The sequence below is a fragment of the Staurois parvus genome, unplaced genomic scaffold, assembly GCF_062004578.1.
Source record: "Staurois parvus isolate SC_StPar_1 unplaced genomic scaffold, SC_StPar_1.0 ptg000004l, whole genome shotgun sequence".
In the NCBI taxonomy this organism is placed as follows: domain Eukaryota; kingdom Metazoa; phylum Chordata; class Amphibia; order Anura; family Ranidae; genus Staurois; species Staurois parvus.
The window spans coordinates 3767308-3790949 of record NW_028317800.1 but is presented as its reverse complement, the minus strand read 5'-3'; the positions used below and the strand labels follow the sequence as shown (position 1 = coordinate 3790949).

At 39.9% G+C, this 23642-nt stretch overlaps 1 protein-coding gene across 6 annotated transcripts in view; it reads right to left on the bottom strand.

Annotated features, from left to right (window-relative positions):
* The window catches only part of SNCAIP (synuclein alpha interacting protein), a 349013-nt gene that overhangs the window by 115745 nt on the left and 209626 nt on the right, over window positions 1-23642 (bottom strand). For all 6 annotated transcript variants that reach the window (XM_089674735.1, XM_089674440.1, XM_089674749.1 and 3 more), the window contains one exon: window positions 1513-2333. In XM_089674735.1, coding sequence (XP_089530861.1) covers window positions 1513-2333 — 821 coding nt within the window. The remainder of the gene's footprint in view (window positions 1-1512; window positions 2334-23642) is intronic.

Here is a 23642-nt window from a genome sequence, read left to right as displayed (position 1 = left end):
GCAGTCAAAAACATACAGTAATTTGACCCAACTAATGATTAGAAAGTACTTACCTTTATTTTAATCCAGTACAGTTTGGTCACAAGATTCTGCAGGTACAGCTCCCCTGTATGGGAGTGCTCAACAATTGCCGTGGAATCCGGGAGCCTTGACATAACCCATAGGCTCCCATGGCCCAGCCATTGATGCACTCCTTCCTCTCCCCTGCAGCAGGGATGCCAGAGATACAGGATCACATGAGTAGATTACAAAGAGATACGTACTCAGATCTGTTTTACAGAGGGTATGCAGGACAGGTAGGAAGAAAGGGGGATCATTCCTATGAATAGTTAGGCTTTTCTTCCACTTTAAGTCTTACAGACTACTACCTCCAAAATATCACAATTGTACGCCACAACATTTACTGGAAAACTTTTAAGATCATTGTTACAGACTGTTTTCCCTTAAATGCTAATTATTTTTATTAAACAATAGTTGGTCTGGGTACATTCAAATTACTAGAGAAAAAAAAGGGGCATGTATGTATATTTTATGCATGTAATATCAACAAAAAACAAAGTGCAGAAATCCATAGTGTTAAATAAATCTTTCACTGATCTGATGCCAGTAAACTGATACCCACTTGGCCAGAATGGATAACTGTCCTTGCCACATTTGCTATTCCTTTGCGCCTCTTATAAAATGAGTCTGTACGGTTAGCACTGTACTGACTGTAATAATAATCAATGTACATCACAGAATCACACACTGTTCTAAAGGAAGGCAGCAATCCAGCAGAACTAACCTGATTTTGTAATGGATGATCTAATCTTAAATTAAATTGCGTTGTTAGTGTACTTGTTACTGTGGTAACACGCATTTGTGGAATCTATTCGCCAAAGTTGTTGCTAATGAAATACTTTGCATGAGTCCTGGGACATTTTGGGCTTTCTATTCCTGCTCCTGTCTTTGAATGGCAGCTACAAAGAGCTGGCACAGAGACCTTGTGAATACTAATGAAAGGACAACAGACGGCCCTGGTGTTCCCACGCTGAGCCAATGAAAGGGAGCTTCCACTGGGATGAAAACAAGCTGAAGAGCTGACAAACTGTAGTACTTAATGGAAATAAATGGATCCTCGATGTTGCTGAATGTATTACTCCTTGCAATGGTTAACGTTGGTAAACAAGCTGGAACATATGCACCAAATTTTATAAAAAAATACTTTTTAACAGGATCCACTCACTTTCTATACATAATTATGTATGGATTTCAGAAAGCTGCATCAATGGAAACATTAGGCATTTGCGGAAGACGAGCATTTGGGGTTACATGCCATTCATACAGGATTACACATGATAGGTGATTAGTTGCTTTTCTATGTTCCAGCCTACATAAATCAGGCTGACATAATAAACTGTTACTGTGAATGAACAGTCACCTTTGCCAACTGTATAGCTGTGTCTTAAATAAAGCAACCTTTTGATAACATTAAAGGAAAATTAGATTATAATCAGTATTCTATGTACTTACCAGAAGAGATATTTGCCCTTCTTTAACAATATTTAAAATGCTCTTGATTTTCTTCATGTCTTCTCCTTCAGTGTAGTTCCAGTTCACATTGCCGTTTATGCCATCTAGTTGTGTGTCTGGTGCTGGCAGGTGGAATGGCCGAAGCTGGCAGTTGGGCATGCTTTTTTCAAGCTTCTGTGCATGGGAATCAGACAGAGCCCTATTGAGGAAGCCCTTGTTATAGCAATCAGGTTCGTGGACTGAGCTGCACTGAATGCTAGACTGGGAATGCTCTAATCCCCCAGATGAATGCCTGCTTGGATCGAGGACAGCGGGCTGAGCTGAGTTTTTAACGGGAGACAATACACAGTACTGAGTGGCATTGGATGGCAGGTTCTCTAGGTTCCCTAAGGGACCAGTTTTTCCTTTAGATATTGGGTGTATGCTGGAAGTCCTTTTCTCTGAGGCTACCTTGGTAAATAGAGTCAAAGGCTGGCTGGATTTGATGTAAGGCACATCCAAAATCTCATCCATGTCAAGGTCATAGTGTTCAAGTTCCCCAAGCAACACACTTGGCTCAATGCTCCTACATTTAAACCCACTCTCCTCACCGGGACCTCCATCTTTCCCAACAGTCTTGCTGGGTTCTCCATTCTTTTCATTTTCTTCCTTTTCCTCTTTTTGATCATCACTTTCATTTAGTTTTGGACTCTCAGGTTGATGCTTCAATGGTGAGACCCTCTTCACAGGCCGAAATTTACTGTAAATATCTGCAATACCTGTTGGCTTTTGTGTGTTTCCGATAAGAGCAGACACTCCACAGTTCCAGTTAGCGCTGGAAACTAAAAAGGTAGCAGAACAGACATCAGTTAGTTGGTGAGAATAAAAAAGAGAAATACCACAAATAAAATCTGTGAAATGTCTTAGAACTACTAAGATCATTGACTTTTATATGCTTACACATACTTAGGGGTTGATTTACTAAAACTAGAGAGTGTAAACTCTGGTGCAACTCTGCATAGAAACCATCAGAAAACTTCCAGATCTTTTTTTCTTTCAAAGCCTAATTGAACAAACTGAAGTTAGAAGCTGATTGGCTACCATGTGCATCTGCACCGGATTTTGCACTCTGCGGTTTTGGTAAATCAACCCCTTAGATTCTTATCTTTACACTTTTTCTAGGTTGCTAGGATTAATTTACTAAATGAATATCAACTGAGTTTCAAAAATACGATAAAGCTGTGTTTATTTAAATCAACTAAGCATATGCAAAAATCTTATTTTTTAATTTCCTTCGCACATGAGTGGGCATTGAAAATGAACACAAGTTCACCTTATTTGCTACCAATCCCTTTCCTAAAACGAACAGACCCTATTCGTTTAGTAAATCAGCCCTACTGACAAAGTATTGAGGGCTAGCATGCCAGCTAGGTAATCAGCATTTTGATCAGTGGTCAGTAATGGCTGCCTTTTCATTTCTCTCATGATGGGTTTCCTTTAAAGAATTGTGGAAGGGGGGCGTGGCGACCACTGAAGAAGATGGCCTCATGAGCTAACAGCTCCTTCTCATGTCGTGACCGACCGACGAGCTTACGCTACCCTAACCATTGCACAGCCCTCTACTGCTACCAAACACCCAGCTGAACATCAGGACATGCCATGGCGCCACAGAGAAACCACACAGCCCGCTAAATTATCGGGTTTTTTCCCGATTCTCCATAAAGGGCTACACAAAGATGGCAGTGGGAGACCATCCCCACACGTCGCCATGCTGCCTCTAGCGCCCACAGACCCAGGGGTGAACGGTGTCGGAGCAGACCAACCGCTTGTGCAGGAAGATACAGGAGGGTCCGGAGCAACTACTCCCTCCACACGGAGCCTGGTTAAATCCAGGCCCTGCAGGGACTCCCAGGCCAGCAACGATGATCCTCTGATGAAGGTAAGAGATCGGCCTGCTATACACACAGATGCACCTTCACCAGTAGACCCCATCGCTACATTCCCTACACTGGGTCATCCAGTATCAGATACCATGTTGAAGGACATGTTACTCTCTTTAGGGGCATCCCTTCAAATGGATCTATTCTCCTGTATCCATAAGCTTGCAGCTGAAGTACAGGATCTGGGAGACAGATTAGGATATGTGGAAGATAAAATGGGAGAATACGTTCACTCTTTCAACTTCTTAATAGACGCCCACGAGGCCCAAAAAGATGACATGGCTTGGATAAAAAACAAGGTCGCAGACCTGGAAGATAGGTCTCGATGTAATATCTTAAAGATCCGTGGTATATCTGAAGATATTCAGGCGTCTCAACTACCACACTACATTCGTGACCTCTTCCACAAAGTTGTGCCTGAATTTGTGGCATTGTAACAACACTATAATTCAAGACCCCAGTAACGTAATGGTATTGTCCCGACACCTTATGGAATATTTTGAATCTAACAATACTGGGAACGTTGACACATTCACGCTATGGAATGCCCATAAAGCATATATGTGTGGCATGATTCTGCGACTCTGCGCACATGCCAAGCGGGTAACCAATTTGAAACTTAATACTTTGTTGATAGAAATTCAGTCACTAGAAACCCTGAACAAAGCCCAACCCACGCTGACTGTCTCTACTTCTATCCATAAACTTAGGATGGAACTCAGGGAACTCTTGCGGACTCCAACATGATAAATGTCTTAGTTTTTTAAATCTCCGATACTATTCACATAATAATAAAGCAGGGAAGCTTTTGGCAAATAGACTTAAAACCCAAAGAATTAAACACAAAATCCCATTTATACTCCATCCTACAACAAATGAGAAACTAATAAATCCCAAACAAATTGCATTTGGTGACTATTATGAGAGTCTCTATAACTTAAAAAATGGCCCAACCACCCCTCAACCTTCTGCCAGCAACTATTTCTTGCTACGCTGAATATACCCTCCCTTACTGAAAAGCACTTACACCAACTTAACGCCCCTTTCACAACCTCAGAAATCATTCAAGTTATCAAAACTATACCTTCTTGGAAATCCTCCCGCCCAGACGGATTTACGAATGAATATTTCAAAACCTTCCGTCTGCATTTATCCTTCCATCTCATAAATTTATTTACCACTTCACAACAACAAAAACTCTTTCCCCAAGAAATACTGAGGGCACATATTGTCTCGCTCCCTGAGCCTGGGAAAGATGCCAGTTTACCTTCACACTTTAGGCTGATTTCACTGTTGAACTCAGATATCAAAATATATGCCAAGCTCTTGGCACTCAGACTGATGAAAATTATACCATTCCTGGTGTAACCGGACCAAACAGGCTTTACAAAAGGACATCAAGCATCAGAAGCGACGAGACAAATAATCAATATTAGTGACTACGCTGAACGCTCGCGAACACCCTCTCTGCTTCTATCTATTGATGCAGAGAAGGTGTTCGATAGAGTACACTGGGGATATATGACACAAGTCCTGGAAAAATTTGGTTTCCAGCCCCAATACTCTCGGCGGTACTAGCATTATATTCTTCTCCCTCAGCCCAGGTATACACTTCAAATTTATTGTCTAAAACCTTCAACATCACTAATGGCACAAGACAGGGATGCCCTTTGTCGCCACTCATCTTCAATCTTATGATTGAGCCACTGGCGGAAACCATTAGAACTAATACTTCTGTCTCGGGCTTCTGTTTCCACTATAAGTCCCATGTCATTAGATTATTCGCTGATGATGTGATCCTGGCGTTAACAAACCCTTCAGAATCATTACCATGAGCACATTCTATTCTTTCACAATTTGGTGCCATTCCATACTACAAGGTAAATTTTTCTTATTTTAAACCTAGGAATTTCTGCATTAGCTAATACAACCTTGGAAACCTCCTTTTCCTATACTTGGACTTCTGGGGGACTGCCGTATCTAGGTATCATCTTAACCCCTTCCACTGCTAATTTAGCGGAATCTAATTTCCAGCCCCTTATTAAAAAGCTTAGCAACGAACTTACATGCACAGCCAAATTTGAGCTATCCTGGACAGGTAGACTAGCTGCTTTTAAAATGTTATAACCTACCACAAATTATTTATCTTTTCAGAACTCTCCCCATTCCCCTGAAATCCTCATATCTATCTTCCTTAGAATCCCTGTTTAAAAAATATCTATGGAACCAGAAAATAGCTAGTTGCTCCTACGCCCAACTTATGAAACATAAATCAGTGGGAGGCATAGGGCTAGTAGATATTAAAGATTATTACACAGCCGCTTTGTTGGCACAGATTAAACATTGGTTTAATTCGCCTTCAGAACACTTTTGGGTAGACATAGAGACAGTAACCATACCGACTCATGACCTACAGCACCTATTGCTAGCTGATTTATGGGTTCCACAGCACTTAGATAAACTACCTATCACTGTTAAAGCCTTGCTAATGGCTTAGAGATTAGCTACTAAACTTCAGACTGACATTTATTCTCCTGCTGACATATCTCTACCTGCGAATGTACTAAATATTCTCCTTCCGCATCTGGTGGTTACTTACTGGTCTTGTTATGGTCTATACAATGTGACAAATTTTTATGAACAGGCTAAACTTAAACGTTTACGAGATCTGCAAAAGGGTAACAAATTTCTATTGTCAATACTCTTTAAGTTATTTAGTATTTACCATTTTCTATTGAAATAGCCTCCCTCTCCCTTACAAATAGACACCAGAATATGGCAATTTTATAACAACCCACCTAAATCTACCAAAGGGATTGCCTTTTTTTACACCCTTTTCCAAAATAAGTTATTTTTCCATAAAACTGGCCCTATTCTTTTCCTATGCTGTATCCCACTGTGTTAATTACTGGGAACTCACACAAAAAAAATATCTAGATGGTACCTCACGTCGTACCGTATAGCTCACTATACACTGGGAGGCTCTCCTTTGTGTTGGAGAGGTTGTGGCCAGGTGGGCAACCTATTGCACGCCTTCTGATCAAGAATCTTCATAGCTTCTGGCGAAGTGTGTTCTGACTCCTCTCCACTGTCACGTGAGTACTGACTAATCCTACACCAGATCTAGCAATTTTAAATTTAAGAATTGACGACTTTCCTGTCATGTTTCGCAAAGTAATTACCTGTATATTACAAGCTGCTCGTTAGACTATAACAAGACATTGGAGAGGAGACAAGGCGCCCAATTTGTCCAAAGTAATTTCTATCACCCAATCTGTCCACTCTTTTGAGAAACTGTTAGCATATTGTAGGTCAGACAATATACAATCCTTTGATAATGCTTGGAAATATTGGAAAACATGGTATTTGAAGGATAGAGTCATGGATATACCCGGATCCAGTCTTAACAGCTGAATCACAACTTTGTTGTAATGATGGATAGTTTATTCTCTTATCATCTGTTGATGTATGGTCATATGTATGCCCTGCGAGGCTAACCTTTGATTTGCTCTGTATTTATTTTATTTTCTATATTTCTCCTCTGCAGTTGCAGGGGTGTTCTATTTTTGTAAACTTGGAAAGTTCAATAAAAATTATTGAAAAAAAAAATATTATTGAAAATAAAAATATCCAACACATTGCTAAGTAGTAATATGCTTTATGGTTTTCTTTTCAGTTTAGAAGCAAAAACATAACCATATTATTCACCTGTGTTTATTTAGGAACTTGAATATGTTATTCATGTTCCTAAATAAACACAGGTGAATAATGAAAATTCATGAACATTTAAATGAATAATTTAAAAATATTTGTAATATCAAAAAGGGGTTGCCCAAGAAATATATGATTCTGGCATATGTAAACGAGATGCTATGAACATAGCTAAAGATTTTAACTCAGGGAGATTATTTGTTATATATTTACCAGTACATATGCTCATCAGAATCATGCAATTGATTCAACAGGGGAGCTATAATAATATGCCACCTTCTCAAACAACATCTTGATACTGATGGTTATCAGGTGGTTTAGACCAGTGGACTCCAAACTGTGGCCCTTTGCTTGCTTTTATCTGGTCCTTGGGGCACTATTCCTCCCACTGACAATAACAATGAGGCATAATTCCTGCCACTGACACCAACAATCTAGCATAATTCCTTCAATTGACACCAACAGTGGGGCAATATTCTTCCCACTAACATCAATGATGGGGCACTATTCCACCCACTTACACCAATGACTGGACACTATTCATACCACTGACACCAACAATGAAGCACTATTCCTCTCATGGACACCAATGATGGGGCACTATTCCTCTCACGGATGGGGCATTGTTACCGATGCCAGGACATTTTCTACTCCCTTAGGCTCCTCTAAAGTCTGAAGGATAGTAGACTAGCCCTTTGTTCAGAAAGTTGGAGACTCCTGGTTTAGACCATCAGGCAATGCCCAGAAAAAGATATGGAAGTGGAAGGGAAGCATATTTTGAATGGGGTGGAAATTTATGTTGCTATTCCTTGCCTCAATAAACATGTTTAAATTCCACTTACCTGCCATTGCAACTCACAAAGATTGATAATATTATTGCAGCATTTGATTTCAGGATATTTCCAAGCTCCACAAACTGTCTGGTAATTTACTGGTAAACATCAATGTCAGAAATCCCAAAGACCAATGTCTGTTTGGGGTAGAATTCCTTAAAAAGATGGCTTGCAAGCATTTAGCTATGACATTTTGTCATAATCAATATGTTATAGGCACAACAAGTGTGAATAGGTACACCACTGTATACTGCACTTGCAAGTCAAAGTACTTGTGTTGTTTATCATAAGCAAAGCCAAATATTGCTGAGAATGTGCTTTTAAAACTAGATCTAGTGTACAGCTAATACTCGTTGGACAAGTTTTAGTCTTAGAAGAAAGAAATATATCAAAAATTAGCTCTTCCCTTTTAAGGAGTTCTGGAATGGAAATCCAAAGCACTGCTGGGTTATTATAAAATGACTCATTCACTGGTTTAGAAACCAAAAATATTAGACACAGTCAATGACCATGACTGTTTAATTCTTGTTTATGCACAGACTTTATAAGTATATTTTATTATAAATACTGATACATATCCAGCAGCAGATATTTATTTAGTAAAATGGTTTACATCTGGAAGTATGAAAGGAACTGGCTGGAAGACACATAATGGACACTCTAGAAAATATGTAATAATTTTCGTTGTCTACCGATATCCAACATACAGTACAATATAGTGTTTTATTCCATAACTTACTCTCTAGCACATTCAAACATTTGCAATTATGACTTGATAATATTGGGCTTGTTTCTACTTCAGCGGATTCCTTTTTTAAGGAGTCTATACTAAGAGAAATATGGGGCCTGCCATTTGTAACCTATTTCTGAAAATGCTAGTTATCTGGCTTTCTCTAGCCTCAATTAATCTAGGTCTAGTCATTGGCCTAGGGCAAGTCCGCAGCAAGCAAATTCTGAACTCCTGATCTGCATGCAAGAGATTAGGGTGCAAAGTGAGCAGGAGGGGGGGGGGGGGTTGAAGTGAAAGTATGAGCAGAGAGGGGAGGGTTAGGATGTAGAGGTTAGCAAAGAAGGTGGGGCTGGGGTGCAGAGGTGAGCAGATAGGCGTTGGTGGGCACTGTAAGTACCCCTGTTACATTGCTGGTCAGTGTAGATGACTCAGTTACATTAGTGGTCAGTATAAATGACTGTGTTACATTGGTGAAGAATCCCTTCATTACACTAGTGGTCGCCGTAAATGTCCCCATTACATTGGTAGTCAGTGTAAATACCCCTGTTACTTTGGTGGGCAGTGTAAAATTCCATGTTATATTGGAAGGCAGTGTACATACCCTCATTAGATTGATGGTCAAGGTAGTCAGTGTGTGAATGTTTTCTAATACATTGGTGGTCAGTGTAGAACCCCCTGTTACATTTGTGGTCAGTGTGGAATCCCCCTTTACATTTGTGGTCAGTATAGAAGCACCCTTACATTTGTGGTCAGTGTAGAATCCCCTCTTACATTTGTGGTCAGTGTAAAATCACCCTTACACTGGTGGACAATGTACAATTCCCCATTATGTTGGTGGTCAGTGCAGAATCCTCAATTTCGTTGGGGTAATTGTAGTTTTTCCACTACATTGCTGGTCAGTATAGTGTGGTCTCATACTAACCAACAATGTCACTGGGGGGATTTTCAGAATATACTATTTGTAAAAAAAAAAAAATGATTTGTTCATGTTCATCAGGGCTCCTCCAACTGATGTAGGGACACTCTTCTTCCACCAGGCAATGAAAACAAAAATTCATCGCACTAACTACCAACCCTTAATTTTTTTCTGACCTCTAAAACGAGGGCATTTTTCCTGCCACTGACATGTGGAATTTTTTCTCTCTGAAGAACCACTGACACCAGGGTTTTTTTCCCCCACTGAAGCCAAAGCATTTTTTCCTCCCACTGTCCATTACACTTAAGGGGTCTTTCCTTCCACTTATACCAAAGTATTTTTTGTTTTACTGACTAGATATGTAAGTGAAAAACTCCTGACGGTTGCAGTTTGAGCACAACGATGTATGTTGTACAGTCCTGACCACTACTCTTTATATTCTGTTTAGAATATTTTATAGACCTGACTTCAATATGCTATTTTGTTTGTTACATAGTGCGACAGTAACAATCTAGCTCATAGCACAGTAAATAAGAGGTATTTTGTGGGTACAACGACTATGGACTGTATACATTTTGAGTTATAATTAGTCTCAGACGGTACACCACAGCCACACCCAATATTTTCAAACTGTAGCCACAGCTCTTTTTAAAGCTTCAGCACGTTGCATGCGCTGCAGCCTCTTCCATCAGGGATTTTTCTTTCCCAATTTCTGATGTTGGGAGATATCCTGCTTTGAGTTCAAAACATCCATTTAGCCATTTAGTCATTTTCACTTCTCTCACTCACTGGTTGGCTTTCATTGTAAAGCAAGGCCGATTACTTGTTGTGACTATTGTTAACATTTACATATTGTTTATATTGTTAACATATTGATTTTCTTTAGTTTTTCATTGAAACATCTGCAATATTTCAGGTTGTCAGTAAGAAAAATGTGTTCTGTCAGTAAATTTTATACAGTTGTCAATAAAAAACAGTGTAGAGAGGTCGGCAACCCTGACACCAAGGAATTAAAATTTTAATATGATGTCATGTGATAGAAATGCTGGTTTATTCTTCAGTGTACTATTCATTTTCTGAATAAGTGTTTTTATACGGTATTTGTGGTTTTAATATAACTTGAGTTTCAAAACTGGAGATTCAAGCACCTATGAAAAAAATGGCCGGAGCTACGCCAGGGGGAGGAAGTCATGTCCCTGTGATGAAACACAGAGGGGTGGGGCCTTTGGATGACGTCCTTGCGCTAGCAGGGACCGATGACTGATGCCGTTTGTTGTATTTCCTGTGATAAAGTGGTGTGCTGTAAGCACCATGAGAATGTGTGTGCATTTCATTTGAGTGGTACAAATAAAAGATTTGAAAAAAAAAGTGAAGCGCTATGGATTGTTTTCTTTTCTATTGATGGTGTTTGGAGAAGGAGCTGAGTTTAAATGGGTATATCTCATTGGAAAACAAAAGACTGGCTTTAAAGGAGACACAAGCTTTTTGTAACCTTGCATGTATATGTACATCATATCCTGAAGGTGAGAGCACAACTGGAGATGAAGGTACATGGAGGTGAAAGGAGGAGTAAATTGGTTTTTCACAAGAGTTTATGAGCACATTGTTGGGTTTTAAAGGAAGAAGCATATAGACTTTTTTGAAAATGGGTATTTTTTTTGTTTTTTACATGATTTGTGATTTATAATTGCAAATGAATAAGTGTGATATATATGTACTGATAAGCACTAAACCACTTTTATATAGAATAAAGTATAGGCATTGGATTCTAATATGATTTCTCTTATATTTTATTGCAACATGTAAATTTTTCTTACATTTGTTTGGTTAAATCACCTTTTCTCCCTTTTTCTCCTCTCCAGTACATAAAAAAAAAACTAGACTTCTGCAGCTCAATCTAATTCTCACTGCTGGGTTGCCCATTTTATAAATCATTATTTTGAGAATACACAAAGGGAAACAAGGCCCTGCTTTTCTTCCCAATGGCCACTACAGGGGGAGAGGGAGGCAGAGTGGGGAATTCCAGTAAGAAACCTTGCCGCAATATTCCCATACAAACGTAAAGAGCAAATGGGTGATTCAACCCCCTCAGAATTCACCAAAAAGCTGAAACAGCAGCAGTTTCTTGTGGCCACTAGACTAGCCAGTACTATGTGATTCATCTGATTTTAAAGATGTGTATACTTCATGTATGTCTGTGAAGAGTTAGAGGATATGTTTATACGCTGAGACATAATACCACACTACGTGACTACTTTTTTAATCATCTTCTCCAAACAAACCGTTATTTGAGATTTGCATGTAGCAAGACATAGATAAAACCAGAATAAATGCAGTTTATTCTGTATGATTTTACCAACTGGTTCATAACTTCTTCATAACATATCTACCCTTTAGTAGCTGATCAAAACAAAAGCAAACTGATGCCACAAATCAGGTAGGTCATTAATACAGTATTAGTGTAAGTTTGCCACGTGTTGTAATTAAGGTAAACATTTAAATTATACAATTTTAAACTTATACTATTTTTTACATCATGCTGCTTTTTGTTTATTTTTCTCTCTCAGATTATAGCTGTATTTTTCTGTAAGACAGGAGAAGCAAGGTAAAGGGCAGCAAAAAAGGAATTTATAATTGTGTGCTTTGTATGTTTCTTGCCTAAACAGATTTTATACCTTGTAAATTTAGCAGCAGATGAGAAGGGGAAGCAGTTCTGGAACTGTTAAAGGAAGTCACAAAACTCTTTACGACAAGCATCCATTTCATCTATCTTTGTAAGCTCTTATACAGTAGACTTTATAGGTACAAAGGTACTGTATAATGCAAATTTTGCATATTTTTGCAGGTGCTTCTGATTTGCATTGACTTCTTTCTGGGTTGCTACTGTTTGACTTTGTGTTGCTGAAGCAGTTGCTTCCAGCTCCTCAACCTATGAACTGCTTTGAGATGCTTCAAGCAATTCATATTTACTCATAGATGAATGCAAATCAGTTCAAAAGTGATCAAATGCCCATATTCATGTGCCATTAAAGGATAAGTAGGGACAAAGCTTGTTTGGCCCTACTTCTCCTGTAGGTGACAGAAGTGCACTTTGTCCTACACTCCTGTGATCCGAATTGAGCTAAGAGTGGGCTAAAGTTCACATTACTCAGCCAGTCCAGACTCTGGAGAGATCCCAACTTTAATGTCTAGATACACCCAGATGCTTGACCGGCAGCTGGCTCAGACTCACAGCATACCACATACATACACTTTACTTGCAATCAAGCTCATTGTGGCTAGCACTCCTGATAATCTTTCCTATTGCTACGTAAGACCATTACTATGAGAATTTATATTGTCTGTGTTTTCCAAGTTATTAAGTGGTAAATATATTTACCACTTATTGATCATTTATAAACAATGTGGTTGGTGATGTTAAAATATTTAGATGCAATTACATATAGATATATGGATTTTTCTCCAGTAATTTAATTTAGTGAATAGTTTATGATTATTTTTTAATTTTAGTTATAACGTGCATTGGAGAGTAACCATAAGCAATAATGCTCTATTTAAATTAATTCCATATTTAAAGTCATTGTAAAAGCAGATTTTAAAAAAAAATACCAACCATGTCATATTTACCTGCTCTGTGCAATTGTTTTGCACAGAGCAACCCGATCCTCCTCATCTTAGGTCCCTTGCTTGAGCTCCTGGCTCCATCACCCAGCTGAGTGCCCCCAAGACACAGAACGTGGCTCGGCCCCACCCCCTGCTCCCTGCTCACTGGGTGTGATTGCCAATGGCTCTCGCTGCTTTTTCTGAGCCAATGAGCAGAGAGAGAGCTGAGAAAGCCTTTGCTGTCATGCACATTGCTGGATTGAAATTGGGCTCAGGTAAGCATTTGGGGGGGGGTCGTTGCATCCAGAATGTTTTTTAGCTTTATGCATAGAATGCATGAAGGTAAAAAACCTTCTGAATTACAACCACTTAATAACACATAATAATTGAGTGGGATCATGCCATCAATTGTTATTTTGTTGTCCCTACACCCAGAGTTGCTGATATACACTATATTGCCAAAAGTATTGGGCTGCCTTCCTTCACATACACATGAACTTTAATGGCATCCCAGTCTTAGTCCGTATGGTTCAATATTGAGTTGGCCCACCTTTTGCAGCTATACCAGCTTCAACTCTTCTGGGAAGGCTGTCCATAAAGTTTTGGAGTGTGTCTATGGGAATGTTTGACCATTCTTCCAGAAGCACATTTGTGAGGCGAGGCACTGATGTCGGATGAGAAGGTCTGGCTCGCAGTCTCCGCTCTAATTCATCCCAAAGGTGTTTTATCGAGTTGAGGTCAGGACTCTGTGCAGGCCAGTTAAGTTTCTCTACCCCAAACTCACTCATCCATGTCTTTATGGAGCATGCTTTAAGTACAGGTGCGCAATCCTCTTGGAACAGGCAGGAGCCATCCCCAAACTGTTCCCACAAAGTTGGGAGCATGAAATTGTCCAAAATGTCTTGGTATGCTGACGCCTTAAGAATTCCCTTCACTCGAACTAAGGGGCCAAGCCCAACCCCTAAAAAACAACCACACACCATAATCCCCCTTCCACCAAACTTTACACTTGGCACAATGTAGTCAAACAAGTACCCTTCTCCTAGCAACCACCAAACCCAGACACGTCCATTGGATTGCCAGATAGAGAAGTGTGATTGTCACTCCAGAGAACATTTCTCCACTGCTCTAGAGTCCAGTGACGATGTTTTTTACACCACTGCATCCGATGCTTTGCATTGCACTTGGTGATGTAAGGCTTGGATGTAGCTGCTCTGCTATGGAAACCCATTCCGTGAAGCACTCTACGCACTGTTGTGCTAATCTAAAGGCCACATAAAGCTTGGAGGTCTTTAGCTATTGACTCTGCAGACAGTTGGTGACTTCTGCGCACTGTGCGCTTCAGCATGTGCTGACCCCGCTCTGACATTTTATGCTGCCTACCACTTCATGGCTGAGTTGCTGTAGTACCCAGTTGCTTCCACTTTGTTATAATACCACCAACAGTTGATGTGGAATATTTAGTAGCAAGGAAATTTCACGGATGGACTTATTGCACAGGTGGAAACCTATCACGGCTCCTGAGAGTGATATCACAAATGTTTGTAGGAGCAGACTGCATGCCTGGGTGCTTGATTTTATGCACCTGTGGCCATGGAGGTAATTGGAACACCTGAATCCAATGATTTGGAGGGGTCTCCCAATACTTTTGGCAATATAGTGTATGTTGTATTTAAAATATAGCTCTATGCCACTTTCTATTTTAGATAAAACATTTTCAGACCACACTTGCTATTTTTTGCTGGCTGATGTGCACCTGCCTCTCAGCTCATTATAAGACAATCTTTGGAATGTTAACGTTATAAAGAAAGTATGTAATTCTTCACCATGTAACCTTTGGTTCCCTGACATTCACTGAACACACTGGGTTAGATTATTCTGCATATACTGTAGCTTGCAGAATAAATAAACAATATCATTTATTGCAATGGAGTTGTAGCTGCACAAAAACAGTCAGTAAACCAGAACATACTATTTCCAGTCTACACTTTTTGCACAAGTTATCCCCTTGTTGACTTCCTCATTGTATTGTGTTATATAAGGCCTTGTTCACACCATACCAGCACAAAAACTGACGCGCAGATTTCACTTGCAGAGACATCAATTTTCATGTTTGCCTCAACAAGTTTTATACACGTTGCAGATTCCTGCGCAGAACAAATCTGCACGTGATACTAGTGTTGTGATGTGTATGGGGCACATAGAGAACAATTGATTTCATTGGGCCCTTGCAGAATATGTGTTGAAAAACTGACCTCTCTGGAATTTGCACTATGGTGTGAATAAGCACTTAAGGTAAGGTACAAATTCAACCATTGTTACAGGGACCCCATCACGGATTCAAAACATTTCAGGGAACAGCTCAGAAATGTAATGTATTTCAAAGGCGATCTAAAGTCACATCTCTTACACTTTAATTTTATAACATCAACATTGTAATAGCAATATATTTATTTCTGACAATCCAATATCAGCTTACTTGAAAAATGTCCTGTTGTGAGTTCTGCCTGTCTGCTAGTCATTGCTTTCCCCAACTTCCTGTATTCTCTTCATGCTCTGAAGCGTCTCCTTTGCTCATTCCTGTTAATTTAATTTCTGAGGTCTACATATCCCATGATAATCTGTTGATGCCATGGTGATGATGGTTTCCTGTACAAATTTCGCCTCCTGAGACGCCTTCTATTTTTCAGTATAGTATAGTTGTAGTTCAGACAGCAGGCTTTGTAAAGTGGGTGATAAAGCAGTGGAATGTTCACAGGGCATAGTAAATATGTGTCACTGCATTCAAAAAAGTAAAGTTTGGGGTTCTTCACAAAGTAAGTTTCCAAACTTCAGTATCATTCAGATAAAAAAGAAGTAGGCTAGAAATCAATATATGATTTAAACGCATTTTGCCTTTCTCTTATTTTGTATGAAAGTGGTTGTAAATCCTTACATATACCAAGTGAAGTGACTCACAGAGATACACAGAGATGAAACAAATCATCCTACATAAGTTGTATCTGTATTTCTGAAGTCTTCTCTACATCCGTTCAAAGTGCCAAAGTCATAAAGCTTGTCTGAGAGTTCGGAAAAAAAGGGGTGGAGAGCTGACATGACACATGCAGAGCTCAGGGAGGAGAGCTCTGAGAGCTGATTAAAGGGACAAGACCCCCCCCCCCCCCCCTCCACACAGCTCACAGGAAAAGAGCTGAGGTTGTCAATCTGCTGGAGGTCCCTTTCCGTCACCATTTTTCTCCTAATGTCAGGAAAACTTGTCAGAAGTGATTCATACTGATTGCAGAGGGAAGAAGCAGCAGACAGAAATAACACTTAGGGGGAGATTTACTAAAACTAGAGCACTCAGAATCAGGTGCAGCTGTGCATGGTAACCAATCAGCTTCTAACTTCAGCTTGTTCAATTAAGCTTTGACAATAAAACCTGGAAGCTGATTGGTTTCTATGCAGAATTTCACCAGATTTTACACCATGCAGTTTTAGTAAATAATCCCCACAGTGCCCTTAACTGAGACATGTACACAGTAGAGAGGCATATGGTTTGTTCATGTCTGAGATTTACAACCACTGTAACTTGCAACATGCCTCTGAGCTCGCTAGAAAACTAACTAGTGAATTCCCTAGTATTGCCCCCTCCCTTCTGCAATTTCATAACCCTCTCCTCTTCTGGGAATGTCTAATTACTGTGCTGACCCAGCATCTCCGACCCTCCCCATACCTTCCTATAGAATATTTTATGTAGCTGCTGGGGAGGCATGAATGGGAATAATATAGAGCAGTGGTAGTCAACTTTCTTGATATAGGGGTCCTCAAGTGTGGCCCCTGACATCACAAAACGGCTGCACATAATATGCAGTGAATGGTATGCTACTAAAAGCTGTCAGAGATTGCAGATTTGTAACAGGAGGTCCTGTGAGACTACATAAATGCTACATGAGATGGCAGGACTGCAGATATGACATTGAAGTTGTTGGAAACTAGGGACGCATTATATGTGACTGCTAGACATTACTGCTATTATAGTCCCTTTGCTAGTCAGTGCTTTTACATTTCTGCTCCCTACAGTCCCCTTAAAAATTACTTGTGCCACATTTAATATTTCTATGTGGACATCACAGAAAATAGTAAGAGAGTGTGAAAGAAATAAACAAACCAATCAATTAAATACTGAAAACTGGTTTAAAGAATATTTTACTTCACTAGCCTGACTAGGCACCTAGATAATGAAAACACAGACTATTGTGCGCAGGCCCCAAGGGCCGCACAATAGGTGGCCAATGACCACTGGTTGGGCACCAGGGCGAGATAGTGCCACTATAGTGACAGCTCTGAGTCTGCTGGGGCTGCTAACATCATATCCAACATGGTGATGGCCAGCAGCAGTCTGAGGGCTTTTCGATATCTACACAAGGGAGGATTTTACAGGTAAATTGCATGCCTAAAATATGTAAAAAGCACATATAACTCAATAAGCATTATTGTTGTAATAAACGCTTCCAAAGGGCCTCTTTAAAACTAGCATTGCTTAATGGTAAGGTTGCATGTGCCATGATGTAAATTAGACAAAATACCGTATTTTTCGCTCCATAAGACGCACCTGACCATAAGACGCACCTAGGTTTTAGAGGAGGAAAACAAGAAAAAAAATATTCTGAACCAATGGACTGCAGACACAGTACAGGAAATAACCAGAGACTGCAGACATAGTACAGGAGATGACCAGAGACTGCGGACACAGTACAGGAGATGACCATAGACTGCGGACACAGTACAGGAGATGACCAGAGACTGCAGACATAGTACAGGAGATGACCAGAGACTGCAAACATAGTACAGGAGATGACCAGAGACTGCGGACATACTACAGGGGATGACCAGGGACTGCGGATACACTACAGGAGATGACCAGAGACTGCGAACATACTACAGGAGATGACCAGAGACTGCGGACATACTACAGGAAATGACCAGGGACTGCGGACACACTACAGGAGATGACCAGAGACTCCGGACATACTACAGGAGATGACCAGAGACTGTGGACATACTACAGGAGATGACCAGAGACTGCAGACATACTACAGAGATCGCCAGAGACTGCAAATACAGTACAGGAGATGACCATAGACTGCGGACACAGTACAGGAGATGACCAGAGACTGCGGACACAGTACAGGAGATGACCAGAGACTGCAGACATACTACAGGAGATGACCAGAGACTGCGGACATAGTACAGGAGATGACCAGAGACTGCGGACACAGTACAGGGGATGACCAGAGACTGCAGACACAGTACAGGAGATGACCAGAGACTGCGGACATACTACAGGAGATGACCAGAGACTGCGGACATACTACAGGAGATGACCAGAGACTGCGGACATAGTACAGGAGATCACCAGAGACTGTGGACACAGTACAGGAGATGACCAGAGACTGCGGACATAGTACAGGAGATCACCAGAGACTGCGGACACAGTACAGGGAATGACCAGAGACTGTGGACACAGTACAGGAGATGACCAGAGACTGCGGACATAGTACAGGAGATGACCAGAGACTGCGGACACAGTACAGGGAATGACCAGAGACTGAGGACACAGTACAGGAGATGACCAGAGACTGCGGACATAGTATAGAAGATGACCAGATACTGCAGACACAGTACAGGGGATGACCAGAGACTGCGGACCTTTGGGGAGGGGGGGAAGCAGGTACCCGAATTTTGCAGATACCAGCTCCCACTTCCTTCTTCCCCGTTTTTTGGGACACGTGACAGGTCCCAAAAGACTGCCGGACCATTCACAAAGCGCAGCGCTTCTCGTGCATGTGCAGTGGGCACCTGGCTGTGAAGCCGCAAGCTGTCACAGCCGGGTGCCACACTAAAGACGCCCGTGCCAAGAGAAAAGACCGTGAGGACACCGCTGGACCGAAGAACAGGTAAGGTTCTGCTGCAAAGAAGAGTCGAGCGGCCGGCCCAGTATTCTGACACGGCGGCGGCGGTAATACCGGGCCGGCCGCTCCATATTCGCGCCATAGACACACATTTTCCCCCATTTTTTGGTGGGAAAATAGTGGGTCTTATGAAGCGAATATACGGTACTTTTTTTTTACTTTCTATATTTACTCTCTGCACCTTTTCCTTCTTTTTAATCACCTTTTGCTACTACATTTCCCACCTTAACCCTATGGCAAAAATATTAATATTTGGTCCTAAGTTTTTATTTCCAGCTCCAGCAATCTGAAGATTAATGTATTATTATTATTATTATACAGGATTTATTTAGCTCCAACAGTTTGTGCAGCGCTTTACAACATGAGGGCAGACAGTACAGTTACAATGCAATTCAATACAGGAGCAATTAGAGGGCCCTGCTCATTAGAGCTTACAGTCTAAAAGGGAGAATCAAGTGATTCAAAAGGTAATAACTGTGGGGGATGAGCTGATGGAGAAAGTACAGTACAGTTGTTAAGGCTTCATGCACACTGGACGTTTTAATAATGTTGGTAATGTTAGCTATGTAACGTCACATTAAAAACTTGAGGTTTTCAGCAGTTTTTAGCATTTTTGTATTAGCGTTTAGCAGTGTTTTGCCGCATTTTATAGAGTCTTTCTTTACTAAAAAAAGTTTTAATGGGGGTCAAAAAAGTCCCAAAATGCTGGTTTGCCGTGATTTACAGCGTTTTTCAACATTACAGCGTTTTAACAGCTAAAAAACTCCTCTAGAAACCCACTAGTTCTGGGCCAAAAAACGCCCCTGCCAAAAAACGTTGATTACAGTCCATGTGTGGATGGACACATAGGATAACATGCTGGGCGGTTTACTGGCTGTAGAAAAGAAATGGCAAAAACCAAAAACAGCCGTTGTAAAAATGTCCAGTGAGCATGAGGGCTAAGTGGAGCCAGGATAGGCTTCTCCAAAGAGAAGGGTTTTTAGGGATCGCCTAAAAGTGGACAGAGTAGGAGATAATCGGATAGAACGGAGTAGGGAGTCCCAGAGGATGGGAGAGGCTCAACAGAAAGTACTGGAGGCGAGCATAGGGGAGGTGAAAAGAGAGCTAGACAGCAGGAGGTCTTTGGAGGAACAAAGAGAAGGTTTTGTTTGGTATTTTAAGACAGCTTTAATGACAATTTAGCGGTGCCATAGCCGAGACAGACAGCACTATGCTAGATAGATAGATAGATAGATAGATAGATAGACAGATAGACAGACTGATAAATGTACAGATACATAGATCAATTTTTATTAATCATATTAGGCATTTAAATAGGATGACCATCCTGAACATATTAACCAATAAATCATCCTGCATGTATTTTTTTTTTTGTGTGTCTACAAATAGCCCAGGGAACACTTGCACTGATATTGTCATAGACTCAAATAATCTTTACCGATCCTAAATTGGACTTTATTTAAATCAAGTAGAAGACAGATACCCAATGTATGGCCAGATTCCAAACTGACTTACATTTCATTGCTGTAACAATAAAAATATCTTTAAACACTCATTTTATATTTGGGAATGTAATTCAATTTAAACAATTAAATCAAATCTCGAGTTAAAATACAGCAGGCTGAAAACGATAACTGTTAAGCCTGCAATTCTCTTATTTTAGGACAATGGAAAACGCAATAGCCTGCTAGCTGCCACAGACACATCATTGTGCACATGCATTTTTATGCCTTCTATAAGATTCTGGGTTCAAGGGCTACACTTTTATGTTAGTTCTATTTACATGTGAAATTTTTTCCACGTGATACAGGGAAATGAATCCCATATGCTCACCAGCTGTTTCGTTCTGACAGGAACCATTAAAGGCAGTGCATGGAAATGAATTCTGTCTAAGCCTTATGAAAACACTTCTTTCTGCACAATGGTCTGGCCAGCAGGGAAGAGTCGGCTACACTTTCAGCTTCTTGTCAATCTTGCAGACACAGATCCGCTGTTTTGGCTTATAACCTGAACATGAACTTAACCACCCTAACTTTTTCTGCGCTACTGTTTATTTACTTCATTGTTTGTTTAGAAGGCTGAGATCTATCCAACCAACCAGACAGCATGATCTCCTCATCCCAATCTGTCCCATAGTGAATTAACTTGTTTCTTCAGTTTTGTTCCTGTTTTCCTTTCATTTTAGTCCAATGTGTTTCCTGTCTTTGTTGAATGTCATATTTGTTAAAGTAATGTCAGAATTTAGATCAAATCGAAATGATACGAAGTCTTGAGCCCCTACAACAACTTGTCGTCAGATTGCTGGTAAACAGTTCAATGTATCCCATATGGAATAAAAATATATTTGAAATATATTTTTAAAACATTCTTCCCAATATAATGGCATATATTTGAAACGCTACAATTTTGGCCATATTCAATATATTTGAAAAAAAAAATGATATATATATATATATATATATATATATATATATATATATATATATATATATACACACACACTGTATGTTGAAATGCATTTTTTTTACAAAATATATGAACAATATTTTTAAAAATACATTTTAAATATACTTTATGTCTTTAAAAATACAAAATCTAAATTTTTGGAATGCATTCATATATGTAAAAATATATGTTGAAATGACTTTTTTATATGTTAAAAAAAATCTGAAGAATATATTTAAAAAATATATATTTCAAATATATTTTTCTTCCATGTGGGATAAACCTGTGCCGCATACTCTATCTCTGCACACACGATGCTGGCATTAAAGCCCTTTAATTACATTTACCCATAACCTTATACTAACCTCTAGGGAGCATAATATTTAAAAAGTAGCAAATGTGGCATTCATCAAACATTCAATGGCAGTGAATCATTTACTCTGTATTAAAACACAATATCCAAGAAGATTCACCTGCAGTGGTTGTTTAGTAAATGTCACCTTAGGGACCCACCTATACCTGAAAATGTATGTTTCTTTGTTTGCATGCACAACTGAAAAATACAGGCATGCATATTTTATTATTTACTTATTTCAGGTACTTATATAGCGCCATCAATTTACGCAGAGCTTTACATATATATTGTACATTCACATCAGTCCCTAACCCTCAAGGAGTGTACAATCTAAGGTCCCTAACTTACATTCATACACACACTAGGGCCAATTTAGACGGGAGCCAATTAACCTACCAGCATGTCTTTGTAGTGAGGGAGGAAACTGGAGTAAACCCATGCAGGCACAGGGAGAACATGCAAAATTCAGGCAGGTGGTGCTGTGGTTGGGATTCGAACAAATGACCCTAGTGCTGCCAGCTGGAAGTGCTAACCATTTAGCCACTGTGCTGCCCATGCATGCATATGTATTCCAGGACCATTCAAAGAGTACTCAGAGGCTGTATCTTCTGAAGACCATCTTCAGAAGGGTACTGGTTTAAGGGTTCTTTAGACATATGCATTTCATTATAATTCGTTTTTCGGGCAAAAATTTCATTTTCAGGGATTTGGATTATACAAATCTCCAAATGAACATAGAAACAAATGTCAACAAATCTGAAAAAAATGTATAATGAAATTATCAAATACATTTGTTTTGTTTGGATGATGTCACATAATGCAATAGTAGTTCAGGCCCATGGTAAAATGAATTACATTTTTGAGGGCAGCACAGTTATTAAGTGGTTAGCACTTTCACTTGGCAGCACTAGGGTCATTGGTTCAAATCCCAACCACAGCACTACCTGCATGGAGTTTGCATGTTTTTCCTGTGCCAGCGTGGGTTTCCTCCAGATATTCCAGATTCCTACCACACTCCAAAGACATTCTGGTAGGTTAATTGGTTCCTGACTAAGGCTAGGTTCACACCTATGCAAGTTGCGATTGACTCATTTCTGCATTGCGTTTTTGTCATGTTTTTGATGCGTTTTGCATTTTGCTTTTTTTTTCTTGGTGCTAGGCAGATTTAAAATGCAAAACACATTAAAAAAAGTATCAAAAACACATAAAAAATGAACTATATGCTTTTCTGCAGCGTTTCTATAGAACCAAAAACGCAACTTTTTGCGTTCAAAAAAGTCCCTGACCCCTTCCAAAAAACACAACAGGTGAAAACGCAGAGATGTGAACATGTCCCATAGGAAATCATGTTAAGTGGACTGCAGTGCGTTTCTGCAAAACACTGTGGAAACCGCTTAGATATGAACCTAGGGTAAACTGGCCCTAGTATATGTATGTATGAATGTGTGTTAGGGACCTTAGACTGTACGCTCCATGAGGGTTAGGGACTGATGTGAATGTACAATATATGTGTAAAGCGCTGTGTAAATTGATGGCACTATATAAGTACCTGTAATAAATAAATACAGTTTTGCACTCATTTGATGATTCAGATAATGAATGGATTTGAATTTCATTCCATTTGTTAATTTGAATGCACATAGCGCCAGTCGATATTGTCCAAT